The sequence below is a fragment of the Dendronephthya gigantea genome, unplaced genomic scaffold, assembly GCF_004324835.1.
Source record: "Dendronephthya gigantea isolate DGI-Jeju-01 unplaced genomic scaffold, DenGig_1.0 000081F, whole genome shotgun sequence".
In the NCBI taxonomy this organism is placed as follows: Eukaryota; Metazoa; Cnidaria; class Anthozoa; order Malacalcyonacea; family Nephtheidae; genus Dendronephthya; species Dendronephthya gigantea.
In genome coordinates this window covers 523,270-544,781 of record NW_021163091.1, presented here as the reverse complement: position 1 = coordinate 544,781, position 21,512 = coordinate 523,270, and the positions used below count along the sequence as shown (strand labels likewise).

The 21,512-nt window shown below is 38.3% G+C and overlaps 1 protein-coding gene across 2 annotated transcripts in view; it reads left to right on the top strand.

Moving 5' to 3' along the window:
* The window catches only part of LOC114532802, a 62,859-nt gene that overhangs the window by 22,095 nt on the left and 19,252 nt on the right, over window positions 1-21,512 (top strand). For both annotated transcript variants that reach the window (XM_028554395.1, XM_028554396.1), the window contains exons 3-6: window positions 867-950; window positions 8,133-8,276; window positions 8,388-8,438; window positions 12,321-12,378. In XM_028554395.1, coding sequence (XP_028410196.1) covers window positions 867-950; window positions 8,133-8,276; window positions 8,388-8,438; window positions 12,321-12,378 — 337 coding nt within the window. The remainder of the gene's footprint in view (window positions 1-866; window positions 951-8,132; window positions 8,277-8,387; window positions 8,439-12,320; window positions 12,379-21,512) is intronic.

The following is a 21,512-nucleotide window of genomic DNA, read 5'->3' as shown; positions in this document are numbered from 1 at the left end:
GGCATGCATTTTTGTTACAAGCTACCAACTGGCATATTTTTATCACAATACTTAATATGTTGGCACCTCTGATTAAAGAAGCTTAATTAAAGTTGGGAAAATTGAAAATTAGCAAATAATAAACGTGTAGCTTCTTCAAACTCGTTTAAGTAAATGTTTTCAAGTCACAAAATGCGATTTTTACACTGTGGAAAAGACTCATGTGTCCGAGTATTTTCGCTGAAAGAATTTTTCGATTGCATTAAAACGTCGCAATTTTAGAGCCGTTTGAAAGCCTCAAAATTGGGGCGATCGTTGAAAGTTCTATGCACATGGCGTAGGAACTGTGTCTGTAGGTTAACGTACGTTTTAGAAGAAATTTTGTCGTAGCTATAAACATAGTAAAATAACAGCATATCCCCATAACATAGTTTCTGTTAGGATTATGCTTGTACGTAAATAACAAGACCCATGGTGGTTAGTTACGTATTTTAAACTTGCCTTTTGATCGCATACAACTGACTGGTGACTCCGTAAATTTATCTATCTGCAGAAGTATAAACAGACATTTCACTTAGTGAGGAGATCGATCGGTTCGGCACTTTCACCTACAGTACTGTTTAGAAATAACCTAACCATAACCTATAGAACCCTAGGAAATACAATGTGAGTTTCCAGCGACTCACTTGCGTGACGTCACGATAATCGCTAGGTCCAGTGTTCTGTTACGACGGCCATGGGTTCAAAAATATATCGATTCAAATGGCTCTAAAATTTTTTCGTTTTTATAAAATGGAAAAGTTCTTTTACTTTAACACTCGGACAAATGCGTACTTTCCAAAAATCGCATTTTGTGTCAGGGGAACTTTAATAATACGTTGATATAGTTGAGGCGAAAGATTCTAAAAGTGAAGAATTGTCTGATGAAGAGGAAGAATTTTCAAATGCTTTTAGCGATGATGCAAAAAGAGGTAGGTAAACACGTTTTAAGAATATATTTTCACGAGACGTAAAAGTGTCGTTAATAACCGAGATTTTTAGATTAGCATTTGCGGAAACGTGGTTTGACGTCGCCAATAATGCAACTCGCAATCATTTGCAGTCATTTACATACTTCGTGTTTGAAATATTTGCAATGATAGATAGTTTAATTTCTTGCTACTGAAATTGATTCCGGTTACACTGAATTTTAATATTTCTTCTGGTTCAGCATCCGCGTTTTTTAGCGAATCAAATTGCTTTGTTTTCGTCCGGTTATATCCATCGCACAACCGGATCAATGAGTATAGATATGTAAAGAGGGTTCACTCTGCGAAAATTCAATAGCTTAAATGTCACCAGATTTGCCATGCCGACGCCATTCCACGCCTTCAAAGGCAAGTTAATTACTGCAAATAAAAAAAATTAAAAATCAGTACCATTTGGCTGGATTTTCTACACAAAAGTAGGTATAGGACAACGCAGCGTTCGAAATGCAAAAAGTGACGACCTTATGAAAGGTAGCTACACGCTGATGGCATGCATTTTTGTTACAAGCTACCAACTGGCATATTTTTATCACAATACTTAATATGTTGGCACCTCTGATTAAAGAAGCTTAATTAAAGTTGGGAAAATTGAAAATTAGCAAATAATAAACGTGTAGCTTTTTCAAACTCGTTTAAGTAAATGTTTTCAAGTCACAAAATGCGATTTTTACACTGTGGAAAAGACTCATGTGTCCGAGTATTTTCGCTGAAAGAATTTTTCGATTGCATTAAAACGTCGCAATTTTAGAGCCGTTTGAAAGCCTCAAAATTGGGGCGATCGTTGAAAGTTCTATGCACATGGCGTAGGAACTGTGTCTGTAGGTTAACGTACGTTTTAGAAGAAATTTTGTCGTAGCTATAAACATAGTAAAATAACAGCATATCCCCATAACATAGTTTCTGTTAGGATTATGCTTGTACGTAAATAACAAGAACCATGGTGGTTAGTTACGTATTTTAAACTCGCCTTTTGATCGCATACAACTGACTGGTGACTCCGTAAATTTATCTATCTGCAGCAGTATAAACAGACATTTCACTTAGTGAGGAGATCGATCGGTTCGGCATTTTCACCTACAGTACTGTTTAGAAATAACCTAACCATAACCTATAGAACCCTATAGGAAATACAATGTGAGTTTCCAGCGACTCACTTGTGTGACGTCACGATGATCGCTAGGTCCAGTGTTCTGTTACGATGGCCATAACACTCGGACAAATTTGTACTTTCCATGGTGTAAAAATCGCATTTTGTGTCAAGGGCACTATAATAAGTACGCCAGTTTATCGCATAATTAGCCTTTGACTTTTTGAGTTTCCAAATGTATTTGCTCAGGTCTGTCGCATTTCTATACTTGCTTAATCAGAATGAGCTAGTGTGGCAATTATTATTATCGTGTTTTGAATTTGCCTTCGAGTATCCGACAATTTTGACCATGTATGAAACACGGCAAAGGACAATTCGAATATTAGCTCGAATCTTGAAATGGACTCAAAGGAATGTTGCCCTCCGAAATGGGCTTTCAACGGCTAATGAACTTAAAAATACAGAAGATATGTTATTAAGTATGATTCAAAAAAGAGTATTTAAAACCGAATATAATCAGCTGCCTAACAAAGAAGATATTTCATCGTCCAGCCCATTGTTCCACTTAGATCCATTCTACGACGAGCAAAGGCATCCATCGCGTCGGAGGGCGTCTCCAATTTGCACAAATTGACTAAGAAGCAAAGCATCAGGGGCCGGTAGTATCAAGCGCGTTTAGCAAAATTAAAAAACACTCTTAGATCTATCTTGAATGGGTCAACTTGAATATAATGCACTGAATAATTATGTAGTTGTAAGCAGTATCTTTGTATTAAGGTTAAAAACATTTAGTTTCCTTGTTGAATAATAATAACTTGCTTTCTATTTTGAACTTAACCACCGTTTGAGCTAAACGGGCTTGATAAACCGACCCCAGATCATAATTCCACATCATGATGAGCTTATTGCAAAAACTTGTATTACATCTACATATAAAGGTAAAACATGCAGGTCCGGTAACGACACTGGCAATTCTACAACAATTAACAATATTGGCTTTTAAATTAATGGTCGAAGGGAAGTAAAAAGGATACTCAACAAATATCTTGTTCGTAAACATTGGAAAACAAAGCCACAAGAACAGAAATGCATGTCCCCATTTCCAATGGAACGAGTCCAAGTTGTACCAGCGTTTACCAATGTTGGTTTCGATTTCATGGGTCCTTTGTATCTCAAAATGAAACAAAAGACCGAGCAGAAGACGCAGAGGATTAAATCGTACGTAGGTATCTTCATATGCGACACTAGGGCAGTGCATTTCGAATTAACACTTAATATGACAACCGAAGACTTCTGACAGCGTTTCATCGAATGGCAAATCGACGAGGACTTCCACGTGTCAATCGGTGTCATCCATTCAGTCAAACAAACTACATTTCAAAAGGCTGCTCGAGTATTTAAAGTATTTAAACTCTTGACCACTGACTTATATCGGTGATGATATCAGAGATGGCGTTGTGATAACGCCGTCCTTACTCACGTCAAATCAACACCTTACGTCAGTTCCAGACAATATAGGAGAAAGGTCAAACATTATGCTAACCGATGTAAACTCTCTGGGCAGATTATTAACATGCGCAAAGTCCCAAGACTCGATTCAAGTATGATGCGCAGCAATGACGAGCTCCATACGCAGATAACACACAAACAATAACTTTGAACACCAGTTAATTCTCAAAAAGGAATGAGGTTCGGTAACTAGAATTTGGTTGCGGTATTAATTAGGTATATCAATTAGGTGATATCAATTAGGTTTGGTTTATAGGTTCGAACCACACAATTTAGAAAGGGATTACACAGATTATGGCATGCGCGCAAACCAACATAAACATGAATTTATACATGAATAACAACTGATGATACTAATCAACACAACAGGATAAAAAAACGACTTACTTTGGTTAGCGCACACCAACTTGAATAGAATGATAATAGTTTGTTTAGCGTCCTCGCTCTGTCCGATCTAATAATATTAGGGACCTTAAGCATGTAGGACGCGAACGCGACGACGACGGCTATCAATACAATGGGACATTGAAAAGAAATGAATATTTAAAGACCCATGATGGGTTTTAGACGTCGTCTTCGTTCTGTTTACAACGGGAAAACGTCGTTTTTTACGTCTTGCCTAGAACGGTTGCATTTCAGGCCCAGCGAGCCCTCCCTCGAATTAGGCTCTATAGAATTGTCCTTAAACATAAACACAATGTTTTTAACGCCTTATATCTCACTGAATTGGTACAATTAATAATATAAAACAACAACTTAGCCATAGAATTAATTTAAAGGAGAATTTCAGCCGCGTCCTCGTCGTGTTGCCGTCCTACATGCTTAAGGTCCCTAATATACTGACGAAACCCCTAAACTAAAGTCCTTATTACTGCATGCATTACGTATTCGTATCGATATCTATCTACGTGTTTCAAACCTACATACCGGCCCCTTAAAGGCGTTTTATGAGTAAAATGAACAATAGATTATGCCAGTAAATATAGAATAGTTTGAATAGTTTGAACTATGTACTGTACTTGTTCATCACTTCCCTGTTTGATCTTCCTCCAGCAGCACGATTTTGTCCTCCAGTAGCACGATTTTGTCCTCAAGTAGCACGATTTTGTCCACCAGTCTCACGAGTTCAGATGAACTCATCTTGAGCTTCACCGATCGCACGAGTTTGTCGCCTGTGTTTGTATAGACTTCAACCACGCGTCCGAGAGGCCAATTATATCGCGGCTTGTTCTCGTCCAGCACCAAAACTACGTCGTTGACGATGAAATTTCTTTGCGGGTTGCTCCACTTTTGCCTTCATTGGAGGGACGGCAGATATTCCTTCAACCATCGACCCCAGAATACGTTTGCCATGTATTGCACCTGACGCCATCTCCTTCTGCCATAGCCGTCTTGCTTACAGAAAACACCAGGAGGAACACTTGATCCTGAGCGTAGCAAAAGTAGATGGTTTGGGGTCAAGGGCCCATTATCTCGGGGGTCGTCCGACAATTTGGTAATGGGACTCGACTTCACACATAACGGTGTTGAGGGATTCTTCGTCCAACTGCTGCTCCTTTAGGGTTGCCAGCATCACCTTTCCGACTGTCCGTATGCACCTCTCCCAAACGCCTCCATGATGAGAGCCAGCTGGGGGATTGAAGGTCCACATAACGTTTTGCTGTAAAAGGGCTTCGTGTATTTGTGTTTGATTCCAGTCATTTACTGCTTGCTTGAGTTCTTTCTCCCCTCTTATGAAGTTCCCCCCATTGTCTGACCGTATTTCTTCAGGCTGACCTCTTCTTGCAACGAAACGTCCAAGGGCGTTGATGAAGGATTCCGTGTCTAAAGACGCGGCCACTTCGATGTGGATGACACGAACAGTGGGACAAGTAAAAAGGACGCCATTTCGCTTAACAGTTGATCTTCCCCGTTTCACCTCGAATGGCCCAAAGCAATCAACTCCGGTATAAGTGAATGGCGGCTTCGAAGGGGTGACTCTATCGCGTGGAAGATAATCTTTTGTTGGGACACTGGAGATTGATCGTTTTCGACAGCTGTAGCATTTTCCGATAATATTCTTAACCTTTGACCTTCCCTGGACTATCCAGCATCTCTCTCTAATGAGGGCCAACGTATGCTCCACGCCCGAATGCCCCGAGACGTGGTAATAGTTCACGATTAAGGTGACAACGTGGTAGTTTTTTGGCAAGATGCAGGGGTATTTCGATTCTTCGTTGATCTCGGCTCGTCGCAGTCGACCACCAACACGCAGCAGGCCGTTTTTGACGGTGGGATCAAATTGATAAATTCCGCTTGATTTCTCTAACGACTGTTTACGGAACCTTTTACAACGTGAAAGCCAGTGGTTCTGCTTTGCATGATGGACCTGTCTTCCGTTTCGTTGTTTCTTGGTTGTCCTGCTCGCCATGAGTAGCAAATCCATTCGCTCTGATTCCTGGTGTATGTGTTCGCCTTTGCTGTAGATCAATCCTTTCTTTATCTACCCTTCCAAAAACAGGATGATTTGCAGCTCTCGCTCGACTTGTGACAAACTTCGTAACATCGTTGATTGTTATGCCTCTTCTTTCTTGTTCCACGATTCGGTCAACTACATCACGCCATTTATATCGCATTGCGGTGAGAAGACGGTTGATGATCCTTTTCATGTTATCTGAATTATCGAGTTTCCCAATACACCCGATTTCCTTCAACGTGTTAGGGCAACTCGTTAACTGGATGGAAAACTTCTGGAGCTCAACACCATCGTCTGATTTTATGACAGGTTCATCCATCAAACGATTAACGTGAGCCGAAGAAATTTGATCATTTTGACCATACCTCTCCTTTAATAGCCGTGTTGCTTCGGCGTATCCTTGACTGGGTTCCATGGAAAGACAGCTCTTCACTAATTCTTGTACGTGACCTGCCGTGTATTGTACAAGATAGTACAGCCGCGCACTTGGATTCTTGGTCTTTGCCTCCACTAGATGCTCGAAGGCACGAACAAAATCACAGTGACTAGTCGGGATCTGCAACGTGGGCTGGGGTAGTGTTAATGCCATAACACTTTGTTGTTAAACACCACGATCTTGTGTTTCCACCAGGATTTGAAATGACCCATCGCGAAAATTGCTATGCTGAATACTTGTGTTTTCAGTGTCCTTCGATTCTTTAGGGTCAAGAAGCACTTTACTAGACACAGGGTTATCTAACTGATTATTGAATGATGTATGGTGATACTTTCTCGATCCTTCCGCCAGGCTACTCGTGCGAGCACTGTTCATTTTTTGCGAATATTCATGCCGAGAACTAGCCTTATTTACTTCACTATACATTTCTTCGACTTCACTCTCCTCGTATACCTTTCGTTCGGCCTCTGCGACAGCTATTTCGGAGCGTGGCTCTATTTCAACCCTTTTCTGTTGAAGTTTTTACTCCTCCAACTGGAGTTTATGCAATCTTTAAAGTGAAGCTGCCTTTGCTTCTAACGCTGTCTTTTTCGCAGCAGCTATGGCTTTGGCACTCGCTGAACTTCTCGCCGAACTCGCCTTAGATTTTCTAGACCTCAAGGAACTGACGCAACTATTCGAGTCCACGGGACGGATCTCAGCCGCTAAAGGTGTATCCTTCCGTTGTTCGCTTAGCCACAGACGTACCTTTGTTTGATGTTTTTCCGCTTCTTCAAACGCAGTTGCGCAATAAAGAGTCGAGTTCGATTTCTCTTCTTCATTATCTAGGCTTTCGTGATAAGCTTTATGCGCGAGTTGAAATTCGTTCACAATTTCGTAAAGGTCGTTTTTTGTCTTTTCTACAGCTTGAATATTGTTGTTAGACATATAAGCTCATTAAGTCTATTAATTTTACGCGTCACATTTGCCTTGGCGGAACTGCGAACTCTTTTAATTTCCTCATTAGCGAAAACCATAACAAAGTCGAGAAAATTTGACCATGTAACACATTTATTAGACGAACTAAAGTGGTTTCTAATGTCGGACCGTTGTTATATACAGCGATGTAACCTACTTTTTAACCTAAACTGCGCACGAACAGCCGGTAAAAACCATCCTTTGGATACTGGGGGCAAGCTTTATGGAACAGTTTGCCCCACTGATCTGGTTTGCTCTCATCTAGTAGAAAAAAAAACAAACTTGTCAAGTTTTAAAATGGCTGTTAGAGCTCTGACTTTTAGTTTGATGTTTGACTGTATATGTATTGGCCTTGGTTGTAATATTGGTTACTTTTGTAAACAGCAGTGAAAAATGAAAATATTTTGACACACCATATTTAACTCTCAATATGGCGTTGATTTAGCACTTTCTGTCCGCAAAATAGGCGCTATTTTAGCACCTTGCAAAGGCGCTGAATTTATAAGGTGTCATATTGGCTCTTTAAGCGTAATGTCAGATTTGGTGGTGTTAAATTAGCACCGAAATTGGTACCAAAATAGCACTTTCTATTTAACACCACTGCATTGTGTTGATTTGGCACCTACGGTGGTGCTATTTTAGTACCTCAAAATTAACAGTGTAATCTTTTTTATGTTAAAGATCTGCAACCTTTTTATGATCAAAAAGAAAAATGTCAATTGAAATACCAGAAATACATCCCGGTGCAACCTAGAAAACAACCAATCACGAGAGAAGGATCAATAACCGAGCCTTATATTATTATAGGATTCGCAATATTAAATGGTACGGTAATTACATCCGTTTTGAAATATACAGGGTGTATGAAAAAAGTCCCAAATGTAAAATTTTATATACATCGCATTTATTAACATATTGTTGTTTGACTTGTAATAGAGCTGGTTAAGAAATTTTGGAAAGTTATTACAGGATATTTTTACGCTCAAGGTACTGGTACGGTAATTACATCCGTTTATTAGTGTAGTTTCAAAGAAACTTTGCAGTATTGTGATAAGTGGCAAAAATTCAAAAATTCACGCATGCAAGTTAACCATATGTGTTTCTCATGTGATTCACATGGTATACACATGTGAACCACTTGTGATGCGCATGTGGTTACATGGGAATATCTGTCAACACATATGGTTCATATGTGCTTCACATGTGAAAATATACTTACATATATATGCGGCTCACATGTAAATGTTATCATGGATAGTTAAAAGACTTATTTTAAAAGAATTAATAGTGATTTTATTAACCAATAATAGTGATTTAATTATCCATGATAATATGTATATATAACGTATTTGTTAATCGACACCATAGACAATACATATATATTATAATATATACATAATATATATATATATATATATATATATATAAATATATATAATATATATAGATATAATATAATATATATATATATATATGTAAGGTGTATTTGTTCTTCTACACAAGTATGACCAACCGGGCAAGCAGACAATTCTACTTGACCGCGGTGGGAATCGAACCCGCGACCTTCGCATTTCTAGAACGATGCTCTACCGTCTGAGCTACAAGGCCAAGTTGGGAACGACTGTGATTTTACTTAAGTTGTTATTGACAATGCGGAGTTTCGTCCTTTTACGGAGTTTCGTCCTCAACATTTGCAGAAGTAACTGCATAACGACATGTAAAAGGACGAAACTCCGCATTGTCAATAACAACTTAAGTAAAATCACAGTCGTTCCCAACTTGGCCTTGTAGCTCAGACGGTAGAGCATCGTTCTAGAAATGCGAAGGTCAAAAAGAACTGCTCAAAACAAGTTAAAATGCTCTCAAATGAACGTAACAGTCCCTCTAACAATATATACGTGTAGATATAGACTAGATTACATGCTAAGCTATATGAAATATTAATATTTTGTTGACCCTATAATGTTCTTTTATACATCGTGTTCTAGATATATATTTTATTCGCTCCTTTCGCTATCATGGCTATATTTAGACTAATCTAAATTCCCATGTGGGCGTGTCCTTTAATTTATGCTTGTTAACATTACTACATCACTTCCCTTGTTTTAAAAACAAAATCCCCAATTTGAATATTATGTCTATGTTATTAATGTATCTATCTATATATATATATATATATATATATATATATATATATATATATATATATATATATAAATATATATATATATATCTATCACGAATCATATAGTTGTTCATGATACTGTTCATACTAATTATCTTATCATATCAGAAGGATACTGTAGTCCGTATCGCTCTGGCGGTCGTCTGTTCCGAGATGATCTTCTTATACTATCATCATTCCGATGAGGATGGTAATTAGGTCTTGGTTGGATTTCTGCTGGTATTTTCTCATCCATATATTCATCATCTGTGTCGTCTTCTTGTTTCATTATTTTCTTGAAATGCGATGTATTTCTTGTGACTTTGTGACCATTCTTTTGTTGAGCTGTTACTTCTACACCATTCTTCGAAGTATGTTCTTTAGCTTTTCAAATGCTGTTTGGTGTTTTTGCGTCCACTCAAATCGAACGTCTTTTCTTGTCAGTTCACGCAGTGGAGCGGTCAGGGTTGCAAAATCTCTAATGTATTTACTAGAATAGTTAGCCATACCAAGAAGGCTTCTGGTTTCATGCGCATTATTTGGCTGAGGTGCGTTTAGTAAATCAGCGACTCTCTTAAGATCAGGTCTCCTGGTGCGAGTTTGTCTATATGCAAGCTAACAAGTCCGAGGTCTTGGGCTGTGGATAGCGAAAGTAAATTTCCACTATTTTCGCCTTTTGCTATGTAAAATGTTGCCACCGAAATCCGCTTCCGTGTTTCTATAACCGCTTCGAATTTGCCTAGGAATTGGACTGGTGATTTCGCATCGTATGCAAAAGCTTTCGTGCTGGTGCGATTTAATGTTACGTCTTGCATTTTGTTGAAAGTGTTACGATCAATGACATTTATTGTCGCGCCAGTGTCAATTGTTATTTTAATTTGGTTCCGCTTACCGTTACATTGACTTTGTTATTGTGTTTCTGATCTGTCATGGAATATAAATAATCATTGTCCGAGGAGTTTGATTCCTGGTCTAATGTTTTTAGATTCTTGGGCTTATACTTCGTATTTGATCTATATGTTTGATTTCGCAGTGTCCGCGCTTGTTTTTGATTTTGTTTTCCTCGACAAACATTGACGAAATGATTCGATTTTCCACAGTTATTACAGGTTTTGCCTTTCGCTGGGCATGCTCCTGTGTGTGGATAATTACGCCCGCAATTTCTACAAATTACGCCATGCAGTACTTGGTTTTTGTTCTAATTTATTTGTCTCACCGTCTTTTGGTTCTTTTGATTCGATCTGTCTTGCTTGATATGTGCTCTGTTCGTCACGCCGTCCTTCTAACATCATGGCTTTTAAATCAAATGTAGGGTCTCGCAATGCTCGCTTTCGTATTTTCGAAGAATTTCCGCCTATTATAATTTGTTCCTCAATTTCAAAATTAACGTCTCCGAATTCACATGTTTCTGACATTGTTCTTAGCCTTGCCCTTGTATGGAATTGGTCTAAGGTCTCGTTGTTTCCTTGTGTTGCCTGTCTGAATTGATATACTTCGTACCTTACGTAGTCGTAATCTGCGTCTGTTCCAGTCTCGGGGATTTGTTTGAAAATCTCTCGCACTCTAGGTCCGGCTTGGTAGAGTAACAATGCTCGTTTTCTAGTTGGATCCGTAATGCCACTTGCCGTTAAATACATCTCAAAGTCTGCTTACCAATTGTTCCATCTTGTGGCTAAACTTGTGCCAATTTTTGCATCTGGGGAAAATTCTGGCATAGGATTTATCGTTACAGATTGCATGATCTGTATAGGCGGTTGTTGTTGCGGTTGATCTAGCTCTTCGGCCATCGTTCAAGTATATTATTTTATCTTCGTCGCCAATATGTTCTTTTATACATCGTGTTCTAGATATATATTTTATTCGCTCCTTTCGCTATCATCGCTATATTTAGACTAATCTAAATTCCCATGTGGGCGTGTCCTTTAATTTATGCTTGTTAACATTACTATAGACCCTCCTTTGGCCTTATAATTGATGACGGCCTTACACCGGCGTGGCATACTTTCTGTTAAGGTGGTAATCTTAACGGTCAAAAGAAATTCATCCTATGGACAGTCTTTACAGCAACCCATAAATCATGGACGCTTTATGAATTAATTCCTTTTTTGCACTATCCCCTTAACATTGTCCCATAGATTTTCAACAGGGTTAAGGTATTTGACTGTGCAGGCCAATCCATTTCTGTCAGTCCCTCTTCCTAAAACCATTGTTTGACTATATCTTGGAAGTGTGGCAGGTTGCATTACATTATTGAAATATTGCTTGGAATAAGAGAATTATCCAAAATGCCTATGAAGCTCTCTCCTATGTTCGCTTCTTTTTTATGAATTTGTATCTAAACAGTTTTTTTTGACTGCTAGTGTACAATAAAAGATTGATTGTTACGATTCCTGTTACATACGATAATAGCAACATTTGAGCAGTTCTTTTTGACCGCCCGTGTATATAATATAATACAATCAGTTAAGTATCCAAGATGAAAGAGTATACGTGCTCGATATCAAAATTTAATAGAGTAATTTGAAAAATAAAATTAATGAAATATTACAAAGGAAACAAAAATATCACAAAAGAAAACAAGAGAAGTGAACTTTTTGCAAAATGTCGACATAAAAACAGATTCAGCGCAAAAAACTTTAAACGCGGGCGCAATTTTTAAATTTTAAGTAAAAGTAAATATAATTTTACTTTATGATTTGGTATAGATAAACTTTTGAAGAAAGACAGATTGGACGAGAATTATTATAGTAAAGCATTGACAAGGTATACAATACTAAATACTTATTAGATATAATTATATGTCACTCCATTTTGCAACAACACCCCACAGTTAATAGAATATACATTGTTTGGAGAATAAAATAATAATAAAAGAACAATACTCATTAACTATGTTATTACACACGTTTATGCAACAAATGGTTCCTTTCTCGTCACGTGTCTATTGTATTTTAGCCAAATTTACAAATGGCATTCGTCTTGCTGAGCTCATCAACCTTGACTTGAAAAATATGTTACTTATAAAATTGCTATTGGTTTATCTGTGCAAAATACAATAGACATGTGATGAGAAAGGAACAATTTTTTGCATAAATCTACCTCAACATAGTTAATGAGTTGTATTGTAGTTTTATGTGGTCTCCAAACCAGTAGATATGATTAGATTGTTGTGTATCAGATGCGGGTGGATTTAAGTTATTATTAGTTACATTAATGTGATTATTGATAGAGTCCTAACGTTTTGTCTTAAGTTGCAGATAGACTGCAGGAATATCGATATGTCTGTTAATAGTATTGTCGTCTGTACTAAACCAAGCTTCTTTGAATTCACGTGCGTGTTCTGTTCGTGCTCGTCCCAGTAGTTCAGTTTTTGTCCAGGCGAAGGTGTGAAAGTTGTCGTATGTGTGTACTAGTGCTGGTAGGGATTTAAGGTCGTGTCGTTTTATAGCGTTCTTGTGTTCAGCTATTCGGGTTTCGATTTTCTTCGAGGTTTACCCTACGTATCGTTGTGGACAGTCTTTGCAAGGAATCAGGTAGATGGCATTTCTTGTTTCGGTGGTTGTCGTTTTGTCTTTGTGTTTTGTAAAATATGACCTAAGTTTGTGTGCTGGTTTATGTGCTACGTCAATATTAAAAGGACGAAGTAGTCTGGCAGTCATTTCAGATGTGCTCTGAATGTATGGTAATGTATCTCCTGTATATAGTCCGTCGTGCTGTTGTAATATTATATTATTTACCTGACGAGTGTGGCAAGCTATATAAGCTTGTCATACGAAACAGTCCTGTAGTAAATAAAATTTCGATGAAGTAACCTGCGTTTTCTCATCTTGTGTTATGCCGCTCTGCATTAGCATTGAGCACTCTACCCAGACGATTTTGTATGCGCTAGTTTCTATCTTCACGATAGTTTCTATGACTACACCTGTATATATATATATATATATATATATATATACGTATATATATATATATATATATATATATATATATATATATATATATATATATATTTTAAACACATATATGATATATAATTATATATATATATATATATATATATATATATATATATATATATATATATATTCTAAACACATATTTGGTATATATATATATATATATATATATATATATATATATATATACCAAATATGTGTTTAGAATATATATATATATATCATATATGTGTTTAAAATATATATATATATATATGAGTAGAGTGCTCGATATACCAAAGTATAGAGCTAATAAGACGATATAAAATACAATGACAACTTATAGTTGACGCATTTGTCCTTTTGTGGCCAAATATGCTTGCTCAGCTGCGTCGCTTTCATTTTGTTTTTGTCCCTATACGATGCTAAGTGGTTGGTATATCTGATTTTTAACTTGTTCTGTGTCAATCCAATGTATGTTTCTTTTGTTTTGTCTGTCTCCACTGTTGCTTGGTATATTAAATTTGTTGTTAAGCATTCTCCGTCCAGGGGACACGACGACCTATCCCTGCAATTACATGATTGGTTTTCTTGCTTATTCCCATCGGGTATAATTATATCCGCTTTTGTGCAAGGCCTGTTGGTAAGTGGATGCAACCACGTCGAAAGACTGTTGGCATGTTGGTTGATTGCTATCGGGATATTCTTTAGGATTGCAGGTGGGTGGTTGCTTTCGCGATGGACATAAAGCGGTATATGTTGTTTGGCTTAACGTACTATGGCGTATATGGTCCGTTGGCGAGGTTCAGGAAATTAACGATTTTTTTATTTGCTTCGATTGTAATCTGGAGTTGGTTATTTGCATCGAATGAATCGAGCTCGTAATGTAACGTGGCAATTTAACCAAAAACACTTCTCGTCGTTTCGACCTGAGGACCTTCGTTAAGAGAGTTAATATGCAAAATAAATAGGGGAGAACACATGTTTTGTATATGGGCAAAACACGTGATAGAAATGGGCCAATAGAAAACAAAAAATCAAAACAAATTGGAATACATTACGTTGCCAAAGAGACGCTTAATTGTGGGCTAAGAATATGCCGCAATGAGGGAAGCCTGATCAGCCGAATGAAAATATATTACAACCAGTTTTGATGTAAACAAAGAAATGGAAGTCATATTACTCTGGTTGAATAAGCTTAAATGAAAGAGAGTCTTCGTTTATGTTGGAGGGATGGAGAGTGCCAAGACTGTGGATGAGTCGCATTTGAGTGGATGAGTTGCATGGTAACAACCACGATAACACCAAGCTGCTGCCAGACACTTTACCTCTGGTAATAATTTTGTCACTGACATGAAAATTAGAGTTCAAAATGTACATTTAAAAATTTCGAGAAACTGTAGGGAGCCACCTTAAACAAACTGCAAATATTACAGAATAGGGCTGCGAGGGTGATTACGGGTAGAACATATGAAACCAGGACTAAAGATGTTCTAAGAGGGTTAAATTGGTCCCCATTAAGTAAACGTCTAAAGAGAAACAAGCATATTTTTGTGCACAAAATCAAAAATAATACCATGCCAAAATCAGTTACAGCCGGAAATATTTCAAATCAAGGAGAACCAAGCGTATCAGTTACGCAGTAATAATGTGAACTTTTCTCTGGGAAAACCAATAACAAATTTTATGAAAAAGAGTATTAGTTACTCGGCTGCACCTTGTGGAACAGCTTACCAAATGAAACTAAGGAACAAAAGAGCTTAAAAAATTCGAATCCATTCTTGACCGCAGCTGATGTCTCTAAGTAATTAGAATTTGTAAATAGTATGTAGGCTAATTGTAGTAAAATAGTTGTGTGATATAGTTGTTAATTAATTTAATATTTGTATTATAATTGTAGTAAGTAGTTCACAAACGGCTCCTTGAAAAGCAGGAGCCTACGTGCCCTAAATATTTTTAAATAATAATAATAATAAAAAAGATATTACTCAAAATATCTGCTTTAGACATATATTTGCTTAATTTTGGTGTGATTCAAAGAATTAATATGTACTTCTAAATAATGTGTGAATATAAGATTGCATTTCGTATCCACAAAGATTAAACTGAAAAATTCTAGATTGGGAAAATTTGACCGTGGCTCGAGTCACGTTTGATACGGTCTATATCCGCGCTTGGTGTAATCTGGGTAGCATTCTTAATTTCTTTCGCAATAGTCGTCCAAGCCGTGCTAAGTTCTAGAGAGAGTGGTTCATCCCATGCAAGATGTTGTTTCCACAGTTCTTTCATGAATATTTTTTGCCTTAATGGTGACTGGGAAAATCAATCCGAGAGGATCGTAGGTTTTCGAAGCTTGTCGTAATACTTCACGCTTTGTGTAAATACTTTCAGAAGAGGAGTTGGTTAACTTTGGATTGAACGTTATTGTGTCTGACGAAGGAGTCCATTTTAACCCAATGAGGTTGGCGACTTCATTCTTATCGGGTACGTTGTCATCGGCTGCTTGTGTGTGTAGAATCTTGCTGTTCGAAGCCCACGAACGCAGATTAAAGTTACCTTCGGCCATTATGGATGTCGTTTCCTTGTAATATTGGAGGGTTTCTTCTTCAGAATTGTAGGATATCGTGTTAGTATCGATATTTATTCACCTATGTTTCTAGATATATATTACAATTCTAACGAAAATATTAATGTTTACTCGAAGACTCCGTATTCCGTTTTTTTTTATATATATATTATTTGTCCTTTTATATGTCTCTGTTCGTACGCATGAGTACCTAATTATGCGCATATTTAGTTCTATTTTGTTACTGAGGGATCGTTATTTGCTACGACACTACATCCCTCCCCTCTTATATATTTTTCCGTCTATTATGTATGAAAATCCTTGTATATTGTTTGCTTTGTCGATATTCTATTCCTCATTGGTCGTGGGCTCCTCTGTCTCGTCGGCTCTCTCTCTTCTCTATCAGGTTGCATCTGCCTACTTAATGATGGTTGCCATTCATTGTCGCTTTCTTCATCCTCAGCGCATTTCAAACGTTTACACTTCGCTGTATTTCTGCATAGTATAGTCTCTCCTTTCTGAGCTGTTATCATCGAGCCTTTCCTTGCGATCACCACAAACGGTTCCGGATTATAACGAGGGGTTAAGCTGTCAATTTTGTCCTGCTCCACAAGTATTTTGTCTCCCACTTCGATGTGTATCGCTTTGGTATGTCTCCTGCTGTCTGCATAGGCCTTGCACTTTTGTTTGGCAGTTGCGTCTCTTTGTCGGATGGTTGCATCAGATACTGTCTTCTTCGCCATTCGAGGTGGTAGACGACCATTCAGTTCCCTCCCAAAGATCAACTTGTTGGGGGTTTCTCCGGTGTTTCCATGTGGCGTGTCTCGATAGCTTCTGATTGTTTTTTGAATTTCCTGTCGGATGTTCTTTCCTTCTATTTTCGCTATCTTCGCACTTTTTTTTATGATTTGAATCATTCTTTCGACATCACCATTTGCCTCGGCCCATTTTGGAGTAACTTTCCGGTGTTTAAAACCCAGCGTTTTTGCAAATTCTGAAAATTTTCCCGAGTTGAATGGTGGTCCATTATCTGTCTTTATCTCTTTTGGAGTACCATATGTAGTGAAGATACGTTCCAGCGCACGTATTGTTGTTTCTGCCGATGTTGTGGTGACGAATTCGACTACTGGGTATTTGGCATATTGATCCCACATTACCAATATCGTATCTTTGTTTGGTAAGGGTCCCGCGAAGTCCATGCTGACTTTTTCCCATGGTCCATCTGGTAGTTCTGTCATTTGTAGTGGCTCTCTGTTATTCAATGGCGTAGTTGCTTGACATCCCAAACACTTGTCCGTGTAGTTTTTCACTGCTGCATCTATTCCCGGGAACCAGACGTGTGCACGGAGCATTTGTTTAGTTCGTACTACTCCTTGATGTCCTTCGTGGGCAATCTGTATCATTCGTTTCTGCAACTTGTCTGGGACTACCATTCTTTCACCTCGCATGATCAGGTCGTCCACCAATGCCAGTTCCTGGAATACGTTTTTATATCCACTGATATCCTCTGTATTCACCATTTGTCCTCTTTTTATGCATTGCGACAGTTTTCTCATTGCTGGGTCTTCTTTCACAGCTTGCTTCATTTCCTCTATACTAATCGAGATAGGCACGTCATTTTGGAGAATATAGTTCACATATTGTTTTACTTCCTTACTTGTACTTAGCTCTTGCTTGGTACACTCCTTACGCGGTAGCGGGTGCCTTGAAGTATAATCGGATATGTTGCTCTTTCCCGGCCTGTATTCTACCTTGAAATCGTAGTCCACAATCCTTACCAAGATTCTCTGTAGCCGTATTGAGGTTTGATGTCTTGGATTATTTATGATTGCTTCTAATGGTTTGTGGTCCGTGATTATTGTAAAAGGTATTCCGTATAAATACAGGTGAAATTTCTTACATGCGAAATCTACAGCCAGGGTTTCCAGCTCAATCTGTGAGTACCTGCTTTCTGTATCTGTCAACGAGCGGCTTGCGTATTGTACTACTCGCCACGGTCCCTCTTTGTCACTTCTTTGCACCAGTGTTGCTGATATCCCCAGAGGACACCCATCTACGTGAACTTCGTGTTCCGCCTTGGGATCGAAGTACACTAGGCTGGTCTCGTCACACAATCCTTTTTTTAGGTTTTCGAATGCTCTCTGGTGTTCAGTTTCCCATTTAAAATGTTCGTCTTTCAAAAGGCTCCTCAATTTTTCAGTCGAAGGTGCAAATCTTTTCATAAATCTAGCGTTATACTGCACTGTGCATAAAAATGAATTAAGTTCCTTGGCATTCCGTGGTGGAGATGTTGTTTTGATTGCCTGAACTTTGCCCGGGTCTGGGCTTACTCCGTCCTTCGAGAATACTAACCCGAAATATAAACACTTGTCTTTGCTAAATTCGCACTTCGATTTATTGAAAGTAACCTGTTTACCTTTCGCTGTTTCAAGAAGTAGTTCTAGTCTTTCGTCGTGCTCCTGTTGATTTCTCCCCGATACCAGTATATCGTCGCTGATATTAATAACGCCTGGTATGTGCTGGGTCAGTTCTTCCCGTATTTTGTTTTGAAATATGTCACCAGCTGATTTCGTCCCATAGTTGAGTCTCTTATACCTGTAGAATCCGGTATGTGTCGTGAAAGTTGTTATATCACGGCTGTTTTCTTCAAGCTCCAACTGGTGGTATCCATGGTTCATATCTAGGTGGGAAAAGACTTCCGCTCCATTTAATTCATGTATCACTTCTTCGATCGTTGGCGTAATGCTGTTCACTCGGGGGATGGCACTATTAGCTACTCTCATATCGACGTTGAGACGTATTTCGTTTGGATTCTTCTTGGGGGTGATTACTGTGGGGGACACCCAACTAGTAGGTTTATCTATTTTCTCTATGATATCTTTCTCCTCCAGCCTTTTCATCTTCGGACGTATACTAAACGGTATCCGCCGAAGTGGTTGTGCGACTGGTTTAACTTCTGTGTCGATATTGAGGTCGACTTTTACTCCTTTCATTTTCCCAATACCTTCGAATCTATCGTTATAAGTCGTCAATAATTCCTCCACTCTTGAGGGTTGCTCCTTTACTGCCGTTACAACCTTAATCATGTTCAGTTCTTGGGCAGTTTGGTAGCTAAGCAATGGCTCTGTTTTTGTCTTTCCCTTTACCACGTAAAATGTTGCTGACACCAATCTTGTCTCGGATTCAATCATCGCGTCGAATTTGCCAATAATACGTAATGGTGGAGTTGGATTTTCCTCTGTGTGGTATGGTTGCATGATGCTCTTTACTTTTCTTAATGTCTGTCCTTTTGGGTATAATTTCCTAAACGCTTCCTCGTCTATGATGTTTGCCGTGGCTCCCGTATCTACCAGGACATCTATCTTACTGTTGTCTATCTTTATCGTTCGAACTGGTCTACGCTCAGGTTCTACTGCCCCAGCGCTTACTGCCCCGACATTGTAAACCGATATATCGTCACTACTGTCTGATACGCTGTCATTATCTTCCTTCTCGATCCTTCTTACCGCCTTTAGTCTGTTTGAACTTTTACAACATTTTGCGAAGTGGTTGGATTTGTTACATATTTTACATTCTTTACCCCAGGCTGGGCATTTGGTCCTTCCACCTTGATGCGGGAATTTTCCACCACAAAAGAAGCATTTCTTTGATGATTCGGTTTTTTCTGGTGTTATTCTTGTTTCATGTATTTCTTCGACTCGTAATTTTTCATACTTAAGTCCTTTCTCGATCGTCGATGCTTGGCTATCTGCTATCTCTTGTGCTCTTGCGAACTCAAGCGCTTCTTGTAGCGTATGTTCTTTACTCAGCAATTGTCGTCGTAGTCTTTTCGATTTTCCTTTATCTATGATCTGCAATTGTATTTCGGTGTCTTGCCAGCCCTCTGGGAATTCACATAATCTCGCTGCTTGCTTTAATCTTGTGCAATAATCATCGCTGGTTTCGTCTTGTTCTTGTTGGATTTGTCTGAGTTGGTATATGTTGTAAAGATTGTTCCTTTTGGGTTGAAAATATTCTGCAAGCTTCGAAGCCGCCGTTTCGAAATCGTCTCCTGTTTCCTCTAGCGTTTCAAAAATGTCTTGCACCTTGAATCCCGCGGTGTGTAGAAATAGGGCTCTTTTTCTGGCTTTGTCTTTAATATCCATTGCGATTATATAGTTCTTAAATCGATCAACGTATTTGGTAAATCTGTTGCCGACTGTCGTTTGATCTACGTCTGGGTCAAACGGCGGAAAGTTTATAGACATGCTATTAGCCATGTTAACACGTGTATAACTTTTATGATTATAGCTTTGGGTGTTTGTCTAGTTATCCTCGTCGCCAATGTAGGATATCGTGTTAGTATCGATATTTATTCACCTATGTTTCTAGATATATATTACAATTCTAACGAAAATATTAATGTTTACTCGAAGACTCCGTATTCCGTTTTTTTTTATATATATATTATTTGTCCTTTTATATGTCTCTGTTCGTACGCATGAGTACCTAATTATGCGCATATTTAGTTCTATTTTGTTACTGAGGGATCGTTATTTGCTACGACACTACAAGAATCACGGCCTAAAATAAGGTTGTCGACATACAAAAGCGTAGGAATATACTACAAAGCCATTGCCACTCCTTTATATACAACGGGTTGTTTTCTACTGTATAGTGTATTGTGTTGTAAAATCATGCTATAGATAGTCTTTGATCTAGTTAAAAGTTCTTTCTTTAAATTAAAAACTTATATGTCATATTGATCGAATCATAACATGGTGTCAGGATGAATGAGGAAAGAAATAGGCTTGGACAATTGGTAATGGATGCGAACACTGCCATTGGCGAAAGTTTATTCGTGAATTTGAAATCTATTTGGTGGCCAACGAGAAAGACAGAAAATCAGACAAGTTAAAGGTGAATTTGTTACTGAATTTTCAGAGGTTCACCTGGAGATAGTTTCCCCAGTCAATAGTCATCCATCCCCTCAGAAAGATCCCAGTATCTTTGTTAGATCTGGTTAAAAAGAAATTACATGAAATGGAGGAAGATGGAATCATAGTCCGAGAAGAGGGCCATACACCATGGGTATCATCCATGTTGGTGGTAGATAAACGGAAAGGAGAAAACAAAAATGATGGTTCTCCAACAGCACGAGAAGTGAGGATTTGTTTAGATCCAAGCGATTTGAACAAAGCATTGAAAAGGCCACATTACCCTATGGTAACAATTGAAGAAGTAGCACCACGTCTATCAGGGGCCCAATGTTTTTTCATCCCTAGATGCTTGTAGTTGGTTTTGGCAGCTTCCTCTAGATACTGAGAGCTCAAAATTGCTGACCTTTAACACCCCTTGGGGTCGTTATCGTTTACAAGATTGTCTTTTGGCATTGCACCTGCCCCAGAAATTTACCA